The sequence below is a fragment of the Amphibalanus amphitrite genome, unplaced genomic scaffold, assembly GCF_019059575.1.
Source record: "Amphibalanus amphitrite isolate SeventyFive unplaced genomic scaffold, NRLGWU_Aamphi_draft 000266F_arrow, whole genome shotgun sequence".
Taxonomy (NCBI): domain Eukaryota; kingdom Metazoa; phylum Arthropoda; class Thecostraca; order Balanomorpha; family Balanidae; genus Amphibalanus; species Amphibalanus amphitrite.
In genome coordinates this window covers 565,789-583,214 of record NW_024881761.1, presented here as the reverse complement: position 1 = coordinate 583,214, position 17,426 = coordinate 565,789, and the positions used below count along the sequence as shown (strand labels likewise).

Genomic DNA, 17,426 nt, shown 5'->3' with positions numbered 1-17,426 from the left:
AGTTCGCGGTTATCCTGAAGAGTCTTGTTCATCCGCGGATCCCCGCCCGTTTATCCGCGAATATACTAGACTTGATGTTCATCCGCGGAGCCACTAGGGACTCCGTGGATTCCCTAGGGACTCCGCGGATCCACCGATTTCGCAAACTCACTCTAACATCGATACGTCAAGCGGTTTGGAAGTTATTGCAGAAAAACGGGAGGGGGGCTATGAATAGCCCCCCCCCCCAGTGGGCCGCGGGTTAACACAAATTGTCTTTGAACCATACATTTCCATGTGAGCAAAACGCATGTAAAGTGATTTAGGCGCCTTGCCTACGCTCTTTCCCCGGTTTTCAGGCTATAGTAACGAACTTCAAAATCTATGACTATCCGTCTTAGATATTGATATGCATGAAATACATCATCTGTCATCCGGCATTTTTTATGAACACATAAATTTAACAGGTATCAAGAAAAAAAATTGTTTAGACACCACTCAGTATGTTTGTTCGAATTTCTTGTTCGTGATTTTGTTGTCGGATAACTATTTATAACAAAAAAAGACGCTGAACAATCAGAGTCGCAATTGCATTTGTGAAAACCCATTGGTAACCAAAATAATGGTCAAAATATTGATGAAGCTACTTCGGTACATAGTTGTAGCATAAAACCAATAATAGATAAACAACAAGTGCCTATGTGACTAAATATTTCAGTCCTTACACTGATATATAATGTTTGCTCTGAAGCAAAGGCCCGATACAAATATTCAGCCATAGACCCCTATATATCGATATATAGTGGTCTATGATTCAGCACAAAATTATAGCATTAGACAACCACACTTGGCCAGGATGTATTATGTGTCTTGATGCGACTTCAGTGCCGAAGTCAAGAAGAAATCCTTCACATGGCGAACAAATCCTTTATCTGGTGAAGGAATCCTCCACCAGACGGGGTAATCCCTCACCTTAGGGGTTCATAGCCACCGCCACTCTGGGGACCAAACAGGAGACGAAATCTAAGTCAAATATGAGCCTACGCTTTAGTTAAGCACAGGAAAAAATGCATTTTATTGAGGTCGTAAGACTAATCCGATGGCATCATATTAGTCGTGGAGCAATTACGATACGATTATAGTACTTTTTTTTCTCGACCCTCACTGTGTCTCTTTTCACACAGCACGAGAATTGCTAGCTGAATTACTGAGAAAGCTGGTTGGCGCACATTGGTTTCACAGACAAAAAAGTTCATATATTTCTACCTGGCTCCTATTTCCCAGATAGGTACGCAGCTCTTACTAGCCTATATTTACAACTCCACAATGATAGACAACTTTCCAGGAATTATAGCTGATTAATGAATTGCACGCGCTGAACATAACGGTACATTAGCCATTTTCACGACAGACTGTCTGACGAATGCATCAAATTTGACCTAACCCGCACCAAATCTATTTTACAGCAAATGTCTTCATATCTTAATTTACTTCAGTGTTTTAATCGAAATTTGTCTGATAATTAAAAAAGGGATCTATAAGCATCTGTGCAACCCAAACAGACGACTTCTGAGAAACAAAATGAACCTAATTTGAACAAATTCGCACCAAATTTGCAACTATTCTGCACCAAATGTGTACCAGATGACCATCGTGAAAACGGCAATTATAATTAGTGTTAATTGCTCAACTTATCTTGAAATTATCATTCATATATCTTTAATTAACACGCGCACCGACGGGGGGGGCGGATATCCGCCCCCCCCCCCCTGAGGTTTTTCGCAAATAGCGGGAAAAACGCGGCGCGTAGCGCCGCGAAATTTGGTACGACTATTTTCTCATCAATTTTACACATGGTGTGCAAGTTTGAACCTCCTAACTTTTAAGGTCAGGTCACCAGGTCGCTTTGAATGACCCAACCTCAAGTTACTTTTTTGCAACTTTGTCATCGTGCCAGAGCTATAGTAGATGTCGGAGGCCTTTGAAAGTCGCAGGATGTTATAAGGTCATTAGTAGCTACAATTTGTGTATCTCGGAATTTTGATATCGATGACCGAAGGTCAGGTCAATTTCTCGACCTCCCCATTATAAGTCAATGGGGGAAAAATCAACTCCCTGTTTTTACCACTAAAACGGGTCGGAATGGCCCCATAAACCATACATGACCTCATATACGATCAACCTTCACTACCTTGAGGTCTGTTTTGCTGTTGGGCAGCTGTAAGGTCATGTGACGTCATCAAAGGTCACCAGCGGTTTTTTGACAATAACTCCGTACAGGAACAAGATACAGCCGCGCGGATGGTCTCATTGTGTTCAGCTCGTCAAGGCGCATCGAATGTTATACATGATGACCTCGAGGTCACGTGACCTGAGGTCAACCTTTGACCTTGACCTTTCGAGGTCAACATATACATCATTCGATGCGGATTGACGAGAGGATCACGATGATGCCCTTAGTTTGTTCCTATATTAACTAGTTCGAAAGTTATTCGAGAAAAACTCTCCCTATACCTAGCGCCGCCATTTTGACTTTTTTGACCCCTGTGACGTCATCTTTGACCTGACCTGAAAATGACCTTTGTAAAAATTGTAGACCTTATCCGTGCGTATCCCTTGCCGTTTACCGCTTGTCGCTATCTTGCTTCGTTCTCGAGATCTCAGGGGGGGCGGTCATCCGCCCCCCCCCCCGTCGGTACGAAGTTGGCGCAGACCCCCGTCGGTGCGCGGGTTAATACAATGTGCGCTAACCACTTTTCTCAGTAATTCAAGTAGAAATTCTGATGCTGCGTTAAAAAAAATGTTCACAGTAAGGGTCAATCTTAAAAAAACGAATATAGCAATCTGGCGGGCCCTCGAACAACATTACATGGCTCGATATTACATTACACCGTACGTACCGAGTTGGTGACGTAGCGCGCCTCCGAGGCGCTGAACACGGTGAACTCGATATTGAACTCCGTACGTACCGAGTTGGTGACGTAGCGCGCCTCCGAGGCGCTGAACACGGTGAACTCCATATTGAACTCCGTACGTAAAAAGTTGGTGACGTAGCGCGCCTCCGAGGCGCTGAACACGGTGAACTCCATATTGAACTCCGTACGTACCGAGTTGGTGACGTAGCGCGCCTCCGAGGCGCTGAACACGGTGAACTCCATATTGAGCTCCGTACGTACCGAGTTGGTGACGTAGCGCGCCTCCGAGGCGCTGAACACGGTGAACTCGATATTGAACTCCGTACGTACCGAGTTGGTGACGTAGCGCGCCTCCGAGGCGCTGAACACGGTGAACTCCATATTGAGCTCCGTACGTACCGAGTTGGTGACGTAGCGCGCCTCCGAGGCGCTGAACACGGTGAACTCCATATTGAACTCCGTACGTACCGAGTTGGTGACGTAGCGCGCCTCGTGGCGCTGAACACGGTGAACTCCATATTGAGCTCCGTACGTACCGAGTTGGTGACGTAGCGCGCCTCCGAGGCGCTGAACACGGTGAACTCCATATTGAGCTCCGTACGTACCGAGTTGGTGACGTAGCGCGCCTCCGAGGCGCTGAACACGGTGAACTCCATATTGAACTCTGTACGTACCGAGTTGGTGACGTAGCGCGCCTCCGAGGCGCTGAACACGGTGAACTCCATATTGAACTCCGTACGTACTGAGTTGGTGACGTAGCGCGCCTCCGAGGCGCTGAACACGGTGACCTCCATATTGAACTCCGTACGTACCGAGTTGGTGACGTAGCGCGCCTCCGAGGCGCTGAACACGGTGAACTCCATATTGAACTCCGTACGTACCAAGTTGGTGACGTAGCGCGCCTCCGAGGCGCTGAACACGGTGAACTCCTCGTCGTCGTGGTCCTGCAGATTCCTCAGTCGGTCCCGGTGTCTGCCGAAACAGTCGGCGAGAAAGGCCGGAGAAATGTCAGATACGGAGAGAAAACAGGGAGCATGTGAGAGTCGGCGAGAAAAGGGAGAAATGTCACATACGGAGAGAAAAAGGAGCATGTGAGAGTCGGCGAGAATGGAGAGAAATGTCAGATACGGAGAGAGAAAAGGGAGCATGTGAGAGCCGCCGAATAAAGGAAAGAATGTGAGATATGGAGAGAGTAGAGACAAATGTGAGATATAGAGAGCAAAGAGAAGTATAAGATATAGAGAAAGATAAGATATAGAAAAGATTAGCTATAGAGCAAAGAGAAATGGGAGGTATAATAGGGAGCAAAAAGAAATGTGAGATTCCGAAAGATTAGTTGAAAAGGGAAAACGATACTTAGAGATATTCAGAGAGGTAACGCAAACGGAGATGCGTAAATAGAAGATATTGTGATTCAGAAAGATTCAAAATGAAGAAAGATGCATGACATGCAAAAAGATTCAGAGACAAGAAGAGAAAATTTGATATTGAGAGAGAAAAGAGAGGTGTAAATTTAGAGATATTTGGAGAGAAAAAGACTATTGTGAGATCAATAAGAACAAAATGTGAGTTTCAGACAGATGTGGCAGGTCACATTCAAGGTGATTTAGAAATAAAAACACTTAAGCTCCAGAGAAACTAACGGCTCGTGATACTAAAAGAGAAGACACACGTGAGATACCTAACGTGAGATTGAAAAAGATCATTTTCACATCAGAGTTGCAAAAGGCGAGAGTTTAGAGAAAAAGACATGCCAGAATCAGAAGAGGCGCGTAAAATGAGGAAGACCGAAGAAGCCGCTTAAGCTTATGAGAAAAGGGGAACTTGAGTCTCAACGCGAAGAGAAAGGTGAAATTCGGGGTAATTCAGAGTTATAAATCCACCGTTATTCAAGGATAAAAGATATGTGAGGCAAGCAAGATATACATAGAGACACGAACAGACACCAGGTGAAAAGCGCAAAAAAATGAGATCGGTTGAGGTACACTAGCTAGCAAAAAGTGGGCTATGACCGTATCATGAAGATAGCGAGGATAATACACATGCTCTCTCTATCCCTCTCTCTCTCTCCCTCTCTCTTTTTTTTCTCTCTCTCTCTGTCTCTGTCTCTGTCTCTGTCTCTGTCTCTGTCTCTCTCTCTTTCTTTCTCTCTCTCTCTCTCTCTCTCTCTCTCTCTCTCTCTCTCTCTCTCTCTCTCTCTCTCTCTCTCTCTCTCTCTCTCTCTCTCTCTTCTTCCCGGATACAAGGTGAACCTAAACCGCTCGAGTGTTTATGTTTTTATTGACCGGATCCTAACGACGGCATTAATCTGGGCACGATCTGAACCCACCGCGGCGGAGAGCGGTATTCGGGAATTACATTGATAAGATAGATGTCTGCTCAGAACAAAAGGAACGTAGCCAGATACGTGGCCAAAGTCACTGAAACTTCGAAGACATCATCGCAATTCACATCTTTGATCCAAATACTATTGTTCCAGATGCACTGGTCATGCTCCTGTGACTACATATATAAGTGATTTCGTAATGATTCAAACGTAGCTTGTTTATCTTTCTCTGGCTTTTCAGAGTTTTTAGCCGTGTAATCTATTCGCTTCGCTTTGAGCTAACATAAAATATTATCCATAATTTGTGTTATGCTAGCCCTCGCCCGTATCGGGGGGGGGGGGTCGAACGGACCCCCCTCCTCAATTTTTTTCGCGAATAACTCGCGTAATAAGCGGCCAATTACGACGAAAGTTTCAGTACCCTCGAGCCAATCAATTCTACACCTACTCTAATAATTTCATGCTCCTGACCCAAACCACCTTTGACCTGTGACCTATTTCTTGAGGCCATGTTTGGCCTGAATCGCGATTCGGCGTATATCGGCTCGCTGGGCGTTTGCAGTCTTTTCATGGTTTCAAGCGTTCAAACATGTGATATGATGCTGGTCCCACGCATTAGAGTGGGCATCAAGGTCACCTGAAGGTCAGGTCCGGTCATTGACCTTTGATGACCTCGGCTCACTTTTTCGAGTTTTACATGGTTGTAGACTAGTTTTTGGAGCTGAATTCGAATTTAGAACCATTTGAAAATTTACGAACTAGTTTTGTTGACTTCGTAACATGTAACGGAGCTCTCAGGGTCGGTTGACACCTACAACGAATACCCGGCAGGACCCCTGCTGGGACCTGACCTGAGGTCAGTTTTACCAACAGAAAAATAGCCGCTTGCCGGAATTTTTTGCCTAAAGACCGCTTCACATAGGAAGCGTATGTATAAACGGTAATGCCCTATCCGCTTACGTGCCCACCCCGCTTACGCTCTGCATGTGAAGCGGTCTTTCGGCAAAAAAATCCGGCAGGCAGCTATTTTTATGTTGGTAAAACTGGCCTCTGACCTGACCCGAACTGGCCTAAATACATGAAGACATCATCATCTGTGATCAAAACTAACATGATATTCGTAATCAGCAACCCGAAAACCCTGTAGAAGCTACACTTTAGGACGTTCTAACAGGTCCCGATTTTCCCGTCTTTTGAGTCATTGACCTGACCTGGAAGGTCAACCAATGGCATAAGACCTTACAATTGGGTATCATCGGCTTCCTATAGTCACGAGCAACACGCTCGTTTTTTTCTGCGAAGTTCTATCTCGATCAGGGGCAAATCGGCAAGGGGTTTCAACGGACCCCCCCCCCTTGCCGGCTGGAAAAACACCAATAGGGGCGAGGGCTAGACGACGGACGTCGCACTAGCTATTTGTACCATATCCTCTCACTTGACTGTCAACCTATTTCCACATTTCCACTTCTTACTGGACCCCTTTGGCCTTTACACATTTATCCACTTCCCATTTGACTGTGATACCTGTTTCCCCATTTAACTGCTCTTGTTAGCTTTTCTCCAATTCATTACCAGAATCTGTTACTCATCCACCATTTCTCTTCTGATCCTGTCACCTCATTCCTCACTTGATGCTGTTGCTAATTATTCCCCATTCCTTACTTGACTCTTTTACCCCATTCCTCACCTGCTTCTATTAACCCGCGCCCCACTGGGGTCTGCGCATAACGGTAACCGGACAAAAAGTCAAAAGGAATAAAGTCAAAAGACAAATAGTCAAAAGACAAAAAGTCAAATGCAAAAAGTCAAACGGGATAAAAGTCAAAAAGATAAAAGTCAAAACGGATAAAAGTCAAAAGACAAAAAGTCAAAAGCAAAAAGTCAAAATGTGCAAAAGTCAAAAACGCAAAAAGTCAAATGACAAAAAGTCCAAAATGCAAAAAGTCAAAAATGAAAAAGTCAAAAAGGATAAAAGTCAAAACGGAAAAAAGTCAAAAGACAAAAAGTCAAAAGCAAAAAGTCAAAACGTGTAAAAGTCAAAAGACAAAAAGTCAAAAATGCAAAAAGTCAAAAGGATAAAAGTCAAAACGGAAAAAAGTCAAAAGACAAAAAGTCAAAACGAGTAAAAGTCAAAACGGAATAAAGTTTAAAGACAAAAAGTCAAAAGCAAAAAGTCAAAACGGGTAAAAGTCAAAAGACAAAAAGTCAAAAAATGAAAAAGTATAAAATAGAAAAGTCGAAGTCAAAGTCTGAAATAAAAAGTCAAAAGGATAAAAGTCGAAGCATCGATCTTTTCATCTTTTGAAAAAAAAAATATTATACAGCGCAACGTACCCTACCCACTGAAGTTGTAAGGAACATGTGAGTACGCGAGGGATTCTGACAGGTACCGGGGTCCGCAGCAGCGGGGCAGGGACGCTGGCTGCGGTGGTGGGGCCCACGCTCACATAATACGCGTTGAGCGCTTCCGGCGTGCACGCTGGCGCAGCAGCAGTGGCACTCTTCCCATAAGCGTAGGAACCATGGGTGCAAGGGTGCAGCTGCACCCATATTATTTCTCCAGTGGGTGCAGACCATGTATTCTGCACCCACAATAATCTGAACCAAAACCCCTTTTCTCATCAACACTACTTCCCATACAGCACGGCAAATTCAGGATATGTTGCCTACTATCCATCTTTCGAAGCATTTGCTACTGTGCAGATGGTCTTCAATACATTTGTGCTGAAGAAAAAAAAAGGAAATGGAGCATGTGATTGAACACATACCGAACCAATGACCCACTGTCCAAATTTTTAGCCCGATATCTTCGAAAATGGCTAAGTTGGCCGCTTTTACTTTTTGCGGTAGTCAATATTGACAATATTAACCCTCGCACGTGTGCAGCGTTTTCCAGTGTAGGGGAGGGGGGGGGGGTCGGTCGGACCTCCCTGCTGTTCGGCCCCTGATCGAGCTAAAGCTTCGCGGCAAAAACGAGGGTGTTGCCTGTGACGAGAGGAAGCCGATGATACCCAACTTTAAGGTCCTAGGTCATTGGTTGACCTTCCAGGTCAGGTCAATATTCCAAAAGTCGGGAAAATCGGGACCTGCCAGAAATGCGTAAAGTGAAGCTGTTATCGGGTTTTTCGGGGTGCTGATCACGAATATCTGATGTTAGTTTTGATCACAGATGATTTCTTCGTGCATTTAGGCCAGATCGGGTCAGGTCAGGTCAGGTCAACCATGAAGCGTCCTACCGGCTATCCATAGTAGGTGTCAACTACCACTGACGGCGTCGTAGCATGTTACGAAGGCACTAAAACTACTTCGTAAACGTTTAAATGGATGCTTAATCCGAAATCAGCCTGAAAAACTACCCTAGAAACATGCTAAACTCGAAAAAGTGAATCGAGGTCATCAAAGGTCAATGACCTGACCTGACCTTCAGGTGACCTTCACACCCACCGTGATGCATGGGACGAACATCATTTCACATGTTTGGACGTCTACAATCACAAAAAGACTGGAAGCGCACGGATAATGTGAGCTGACATACGCCAAATCGCGATTCCGGCCGAACATGGTCTCGAGAATCAGGTCACAGCACAGGTCAAAGGTCTTGGGTCAGCGTCATGAAATTTTCAGAGTAGGTGTAAAACTGATCAACTCGAGGGTACTAAAAGTTACGTCGCGATCGGCCGCTTTTTGCGCGAGTTATTTGCAAAAAACATGGGGGGGTGTTCATCTGACCCCCCTAAACATGCGAGGATCAATGCTTCCAAATGCACTTATCGGTCGGTACCTTTTCGAAATGGTAGGTACACCCTCAAAGCTCGTAACGAGCCTTCGCTCGGGTGTCGCTCCCTACCCCCCCCCCCCCCCGCTTCACCGGCCATGGCTAGATTTCTGCACCCATGCACCCACAATGTTCCAGCCGTTCCTACGCCCATGCTTCCCCGCCCCGATCACCGGCCGCAGCACTGTCCACATCCTCGCCGGTCCTGCCTCACGCAGCTGGTCAGCATAGTATGCCGCGTGGTCACGTCTGATGGCCGCTCGACACTGCCGGTTCACCACCGTATACTCGGCGCGCGGGCCGAGCGGTGCGCGCCGCCGCGCCAACAGCGCTCGCGTGGCGTCCGTGGTGCGCGGAGCACCGGGCGGCGGCAGCCCCTCCCCCATGGGAGAGGGTGAAAAGCAGTGCCTCCTCTAAGCAGTTTTGACTGGGGGGCCCGATCACGGGCAATGACTAAGGTAACCCCTACCAAAAACGTCTAAGACTAAAAAATGACTAAGGTACCCCTCAGTGACCAGTTTGGAGGATGACTGCGGGGGCTGCAGCTCCCGCAGTTAACATGTTAGCAGTTAGAGGACTGAGGTTTTTGACTTCTAGGAATTTTGACATTGATCATTTGACTTTTTGTCTTATGGTTTTTTAGATATATGACTTTTTACTTTTGACTTTTTCTTATTTGACTTTTTCCATTTGATTTTTATCATTTTGACTTTTTTGCCGTTTTTTCACTTTTTGTCTTTTGACTTTTCGCGTTTTTTGACTTTTTGCCATTTGACTTTTTGCTTTTGACTTTTTGCGTTTTTGACTTTTCGCCATTTTGACTTTTTGCCATTTGAATTTTTTGCTTTTGACTTTTTTCGTTTTTGACTTTTCGCCATTTTGACTTTTTGCCATTTGACTTTTTGCTTTTGACTTTTTGCGTTTTTGACTTTTTGCCATTTTGACTTTTCGCCATTTGACTTTTTGCTTTTGACTTTTTGCGTTTTTGACTTTTCGCCATTTTGACTTTTTGCCATTTGACTTTTTGCATTTTTGACTTTTGGACGTTTTGACTTTTTGCCATTTCACTTTTTGTCTTTTGACTTTTATCCGTTTTGACTTTTATCCATTTGACTTTTTTCCATTTGACTTTTATCCATTTTGACTTTTTGCATTTGACTTTTTGTCTTTTGACATTTTGTCTTTTGACTTTTTGTCCTGGAATCGCGCATAACACGCCCTACTGGGGGGGGGGGGCTATTCATAGCCCCCCCCTCCTAACTCCGAAACTACTGGGCCGATCGTAAAAATTCAAACGGCGTCTGATAGCCCCGGAAAAACTGTCGAAAGAAACCTAATTTCATTGACCTCGACGTCACCGATGACGTCACAGGTCAGGTCAAAGTGAAAATTATTAGCATTTTGGCTTCTTCACGTTTTGGGCTCTGGCCGCCGTCTTACGAGTCAGATCAGGCTCGTTTTTGGTTCACACACTCGTGAACAGATGCTCTAGATACTCTGAGGGTACCAAACTTGTACTTTGATTTTCAGGTCAAGGTCAGGTCATCACTGGTCACGAAAATATTATATCATCCGTCGGTCACGTGACACATGTTTTATGGTCCATTTAAGCCAAAAATTTCGAATTTGATGTCGTCTGTGTTATTCGAGGTCATTTTGAGTCAAATTTAGCTTAGCTCAGGTCACTTTCAGGTCAAAGAAGGTCAAATTTTGAAGTTAAATTTTTTTAACAAAAAAGGTGTCTATTGGATGCAATTTGAGCTCAGGAACACGATTCTGCTATTTATATTGGCGTACGATGTCAAATTCGTGCTGAGAAATTGATTTGAAAAATTAATAATTGTTAATTTTTTGCAATAATGCGTATATCTTGGCCATTTTTGAAGATATTTAGCTAAAACTTGCTAGAGTTAGTCATAATAATGCGTTCTATCACATATATTCCGTTTTTTTCGAAAAGTTAAAAAACATTGGAAAAAATGTAAAAATATAAATTTTGAATTTTATTATATAAAATTTTCGAAATTTTCAAACTTTCGAAAATCCAAGATAGCAGTTTCATAGCGCAGTCAATTCTGAGTCCTCTCATGCAAAGAAATTGGATCTAGCTTAAAAACTGAGCTCTTGGGAGCGATTGCCGTGGTTCAATGTTTTGCGTCGAAATCGGCCAAACATGACGTCACTCTGACGTCATTTTCGGCTGACCTATGGTAGGTACGAAGTTCAAATTTTGACACCAGGTGTCAAATTGATGCAGCCGAAGGTACTGAAAGTTTGGTGTTGATACGTCAAGCAGTTTGGAAGTTATTGCAGAAAAACGGGAGGGGGGCTATAAATTAACCCGCGCCCCAGTGGGGCGCGGGTTAATCTCTATCCCTCACCTGACTTTGTTGTAACATGATTATTCGTATGATACTTTTACCCCAATCATCACTTGATCCTGTTAAGCCTCGCCTGAACTTGTCAATCCTCACCTGATCCTGTTAGCTCTTACCTGATCATGTTGATCCTCTCTTTATTTTGTTAAACCTCACCTGATCCTGTGGATCTTCACCTGATCCTGTTACCATCACCTGATCCTGTTACCATCACCTGATCCTGTTACCATCACCTGATCCTGTTACCATCACCTGATCCTGTTAACTCTCACCTGATCATGTTACCATCACCGATCCTGTTACCATCACCTGATCCTGTTAACTCTCACCTGATCCTGTTACCATCACCCGATCCTGTTACCATCACCTGATCCTGTTAACTCTCACCCGATCCTATTCACTCTCACCTGATCATGTTACCATCACCTGATCGTGTTACCATCACCCGATCCTGTTACCATCACCCGATCCTGTTGACCCCGACCTCATCCTCACCTCATTCTGTTGATCCACATGCCGACAAGGATGACGAACGTCGCCCCCACGATCCCGCACATGACCAGCGCGAACGTCGTGACGTTTCTCCTCCGGGCGCGGTCGGCCGGCGAGTCCCACGGGCCGGGTCCCGCCTCCAGCACCGTGCCGTTCACCGTCCTCGGCGGACTCCGGCGAACTCCCGGGGTGGAGTCGTCACCAGAGTCCTCCGCCGAGTCACCAGAGTCCTCCGCCGAGTCACCCGGGTCCTCCGCCGAGTCACCCGGGTCCTCCGCCGAGTCACCAGAGTCCTGCACCCAGCTGCTGGTGGCAGCGGCGGAGTTGTCCCCGTCCGCGGCGCCGTCCTCGCTGGTCGTTTTCCTGTCGGTGATGTCGCCGTCCTCGTTGCTGCTGTTGTCATCATCTCCATCGTCACTGTTGATGTTGCTGTTGCTGTTGTCATTTCTGTTCTCGCTGCTGTCGTCGTCGTTGTTATTGTTGCTTACGTCTGGTCCGTCGGATGTGTTTTCATGCAGCTCTGACGGAGCTCCCCTTTCCTTTCCTTCATCAGCCGTGTCAGCACTAGGAACATTTGTCTGGGTGGGTCCGGACGAGTCCACTGCAGGGCTAGTTGGAGGGGAGGCCACTTGTGAAGGCGAGGACGAGACCACAGCCGCGGAGTCGTCTCGGCTTGAAGTCAGTGAGGTGACTTTGGGCAAGTCCACTGCAGGGCTATCAGGGGAAGTCAATTGATAGGGCGGGTCTACTGCAGGATTGCCAGGGGAGGTCACTTGAGAGGATACCTTTTCCCCAATGGCCTTCGGTGAGGCTGCTGACTCGGAAGGCGCCTCCACATCTTCTTGTTCTACCTCCTCTAGAACTGGCACAGCTGAAGGAGCGTCTACTGATATCGTGTGGTCATCAGTGTCTGCTGGCTGGGTTTTCTGAGGAGGAGTCCGACTCTCCGGGACTGTCCGAGGCACATCTGAGGCCGCCTCAGAAGACCCGCCATCTCGCGGTTCTGCGGCGCCCTCGTCGGACGATTCGACTGCTGCCGCGGCTGGTGACCGGATGGTGGAAGCAGCGTTAGTGGTGCCATCAGAAGGAGGAGGCTGCTGGGCACCACCATCGCCGCCGGGAGGGAGTTCCTCACTGCCGGGTGTGTCGGAGGACTGGGCGTCCTCACTCCCAGAGTGGAGGTCCCTCCTGGACCTCACGGCCAGCGGTGTGCCCCCAGCAGCGGCTGAAATGTAGACCAAGGAGCGTCATTCGTTGTCTGGTCCGATAGGTAATGCGGCAGCGAGTCTCACCTCGGTTCAAATTTGTATGAATTGGTTTGAAACCAAACATAGTCGCAGTGGCATTCCTTTACCGTTTGTCAATGCACTGATTTCTCGCTTTTCCTAGACATGCTGCATCAGGCGGGCTTTGGATATCACCCGATGGTGAGATACCCACCGACATGTGACGGATTCTTATCGACTTACCGTTCATTTGCATCTTGCAAGATCGAATGACTACAAAAGCAAGGATGGCAACTCGTACCGCAAAAAAAAAACATACAGTTGAACACTCGAAATTTGTTCCATCGGCTGGTAACGCAGTGATGGCGTAAAAAACATCACTTGAATTCTCCCGGCGCGGTGGTAATAAGCGCATACTTTTCGTAAAAAGATCACTCTTCTCCCTAAGTGACGCAGGCATTGCAGCAGCTGCAATTCATGAACATTTACCGATGTCTTCGTTATGAAAGCAAACAAACATCATTTCCTTGAAAAATGCCTTCTTTGAGTCACACAGCAAGCATAATGCAGCGGCATTGTATAGTTTTTAGACGTCGAACAAGCAATTTCGCCACAACACCACCACAGCGGGCAATGTCGCCATTCTGGATCCACCAATGACCATCAAGGACGTTGCTGACGTCACCCCACCACCACCACCACCACCACCACTATCACCATCACCACTGGTTGCTCACCGTTTGTGACCAGCAGCTCTGCGCGGTGCCCGGTCTCGACGCCCGCAGCGTGCACCAGGGCGTGGTCGCCGGCGTGTCTGTACGGAGCAGACGCCGCCCCAGACGGCTCGGCGGCCTCCAGTGACGTCACCACCACACATGACGTCACTGGAAAACATTGCAGCGGGGCGGTCAGGCAGGGCAGAAACTCTGAGGTGATTTGCCAGTATATGCATCATTTAAAAGGGGGCATGAGAAGAGAGAAAGTAATGCGTACATCAGCTGATATCGATCAGATAGAACTCTTTGCATGGGGCACTGATGGGAAACATTGGAAACAAGTTTAAAGCGTTCATTCGATAGCTTGTAAAAATATGATGACTTTAATTGTATCTTAAACTCAGGGTATGATAGATGAAAGATAAAACGATCGATGTTCGATGATCTAACTAAAACGATTTTTAAAAGCTGAATGATAGGTATTTGAAAAGAAATGCTCGCGAACTTTTCCTAAAGCAAAAAAAAAAGGACCGTGTGCAATACAAAATCTGTTATTTATTATTCTTGGACGCTAGGCCCTTGAGTAAATGGAATCGTCTGTTTTTCGATCATGTTGGACACATTTACTTTTGTTGCTTTATGGGGTTAAACACTAAAAAAGCAAGCGCCTTAATTTTTCATTTCAACCGCAAATTATCCTAGTCTGAGTTTGTTTGCGTTCCTATACCGGTAATGTATGGAATTTTTTGCCAAAAGAACTTCAACAAATTCGTGTTTGCCATCGACAAAAAATGACAATTTTCATCCACTATTAACCTCCTTAAAAGCTCATTGGGTTCCGCAACTAAAATTACGTCTAGGATAAATAAACCATGCTCTTCTCCCAGTAAGCTGCCTATCTGCAGTAGAATGTAGGACAGTAGAATTTAGGAACTATGTGATCGTCTGTATACGATTATTTGATGAACTCTTACATAAGGTATGCTTACCGAATATCAGCGAGAGCGCCCATGGATACACACTTGCAACGGCACGCATATCTGAAATAAAACTCAGCCATAAGTAGGAATGAAATATACACTGACACATAAAAACAAGGGAGATTTTAACTACGTGAGCTATCATAAACAAACCTGGTATGACTGCTTTCTACGGCAAAATGGGTAAATGGCAGTGCATTGTCACTGACTATTAAGTCTTGACAATCGGCATTATCTAGTGATCAACACCACCGTAGTTCTACGATACAGGCCACAACATTATTTAGCGATCAACACAGCTGCAGCTTTACGATATATGTAAGTCACTGCACCAGACCCATTTTATATAAATAAAGAATAGGTGTAACAATAAAGTATTCTAATAATATAAATAAATAAATAAATAGATAAATATATATATATATATATATATATATATATATATATATATATATATAATTAAATATAAATGGGACACCGAGAGTAAAATGAAATTTCATTTCACTCTCGGTGTCACTGAACACACAGACCCTGCTGAGTCTACACAAAACCGGTGTCACTGAACACACAGACCCTGCTAAGTCTACACAAACCGGTGTCACTGAACACACAGACCCTGCTAAGTCTACACAAAACCGGTGTCACTGAACACACAGACCCTGCTAAGTCTACACAAAAACAGCTTTAAAACACAAAGAAACCACTTTTTCAGATAGCTATAAGCACTCAGCATGAAACTGCAGCTCACCTGAAATATTGCCGGCTCGGCAGACGATTACCGGTTTCAGTTCAACCGTCCGTCCGTCCGTCCGTCCGTCCGTCCGTCCGTCCTTGATCTGTTGGTCTGTCTGTCCTTGATCTGTCGGTTGGCTCTTAGGTACGTTGACCCGTCCGTTTGAGCGCTTGTTCGTCCTTTGGTTCGTTGATCCGTCCGTCCAGCCGTTGGTCTGTTGGTCCACCGATCAACCGATCCTTTGGTCCTCTGGTGGTCTTCTGGTCCTCTGGTCACCCAGTCCTCTGGTCACCCAGTCCTCTGGTCCTCTGATCCACCTGTCCTCCGATCCTCTTGTGGTCACTGTATCCACTGGTCCTCTGGTCCCCTGGTCTACCAGTCCTCCTGTCCTCCAGTCCTCCAGTCCTCCAGTCCTCCAGTCCTCCAGTCCTCCGGTCCTCCGGTCCTCCAGTCCTCCAGTCCTCCAGTCCTCCTGTCCTCCTGTCCTCTGGTCCTCCAGTCCTCTGATCTTCTGGTCCCTGTTTCCCTGGTCCTCACCGATGTCGCTGCCGATCCCAGTCCGGGTGGACGGGTCCTGACACCGACAGCGCTACTGATAGCGCTGATATCAGCACACCGCTGATAGCTCCGGTATCAGCACACCGCTGATAGCACGCGCAGTGCTGATAGCGCTCCCACAGTGCGCCAACGGTCCTATGACGTCACAGCGCACCACACACGGGTCTTATGACGTCACAGCGCGACACTGGTCTTATGGCGTCACAACGCGACTGCTTTCATGACGTAACCAACGTGCCACATGCTAGTTCTGAGACGTCACAACGTGCCATGAACTGGTTCTATGACGTCACAGCGCGTAGCTGAGACATGGTTTATAAACTGTAAAGTGACCATCCCACCTTAAATTAGTTTTGAGTTGTGAGATAGCCAAATTGGGGTCCCTGGCTCGCACTTACCGGTTTGCGCACTCACAACATCGAGGAAGGCTTCAATTCGAAGATATTTAATTTCAAATTTGCAGCACTTTGGATTCAGAGGGACTAATGCATTTGAATGCCCCCTATGAATTTGTGACAGCGCAGATCTAGCGATTTTAAACCTTATCCCTCGCCCATATTGGTGTTTTTCCAGCCGCGAACGTATAAGGGGGGGGGGGTCTGTTGGACCCCCCCTTGCTGTTTCGCCCCTGATCGAGCTAGAGCTTCGCGGAAAAAACTAGCGTGTTGCCCGTGACGAGAGAAAGCCGATGATACCCAATTTTAAGGTCCTAGGTCATCGGTTGACCTTCCAGGTCAGGTCAATGACCCAAAGGTCGGGAAAATCGGGACCTGTTATAAAGTCGTAAAGCGTGGCTGCTATGGGGTTTTTCGGGGTGCTGATCACGAATATCATGTTAGTTTTGATCACAGATGATGTCTTCATGCATATAGGCCAGGTCGGGTCAGGTCAGGTCAGGTCAACCAGTAAGGGTATTCGTAGTAGGTGGCAACCGCCTCTGACAGCTTCGTAACATGTTACGAAGGCACCAAAACTACTTCGTAAATGTTTATATGGTTGCTAAATTCGAATTCAGCTCCAAAAACTGGCCTAGAAACATGTAAAACTCGAAAAAGTGAACCGAGGTCATCAAAGGTCAATGACCTGACTTGACCTTCCGGTGACCTTGACACCCACCCTCATGCATGGGAGCAACATCATATCCCATGTTTGAACGCTTAAAACCACGAAAAGACTGCAAACGCGCTGCTAATGCGAGCCGACATACGCCGAATAGCGATTCCGGCCAAACATGGTCTCGAAAAGTAGGTCACAGGTCAAAGGTCCTTAGGGTCAGGGTCATGAAAATTTAAGGGTAGGTGTAAAATTAATTAACGCGAGGGTACTGAAACTTTCGTCGCGATCGGCC

The 17,426-nt window shown here is 46.2% G+C and overlaps 1 protein-coding gene across 1 annotated transcript; it reads right to left on the bottom strand.

Annotated features, from left to right (window-relative positions):
* Window positions 1–244: 244 nt before the first annotated feature.
* Window positions 245–16,420, bottom strand: LOC122386892 (dual specificity protein kinase splA-like). Its single transcript, XM_043376605.1, has 6 exons — window positions 15,536–16,420; window positions 14,797–14,847; window positions 13,829–13,975; window positions 11,869–13,090; window positions 3,776–3,866; window positions 245–977 (listed from the first exon to the last, which is right to left on the bottom strand). Exons 2-6 carry the CDS (start codon window positions 14,843–14,845, stop codon window positions 948–950), a joined length of 1,539 nt encoding a protein of 512 aa, XP_043232540.1. The 5' UTR covers window positions 14,846–14,847; window positions 15,536–16,420; the 3' UTR covers window positions 245–947.
* Window positions 16,421–17,426: the final 1,006 nt, after the last annotated feature.

Excerpts from the sequence above, each read along its gene's own strand:
- LOC122386892 (XM_043376605.1), bottom strand. The coding sequence starts at position 14,845 with ATGCGTGCCGTTGCAAGTGTGTATCCATGGGCGCTCTCGCTGATATTC. Across the intron at positions 3,867-11,868 it reads ATGTGGATCAACAGAATGAG|ACACCGGGACCGACTGAGGA; the intron begins GTGAGGATGAGG and ends CTGTTTCGGCAG. Across the intron at positions 978-3,775 it reads CGCGCTACGTCACCAACTTG|AGTGGCGGTGGCTATGAACC; the intron begins GTACGTACGGAG and ends TTTGGTCCCCAG.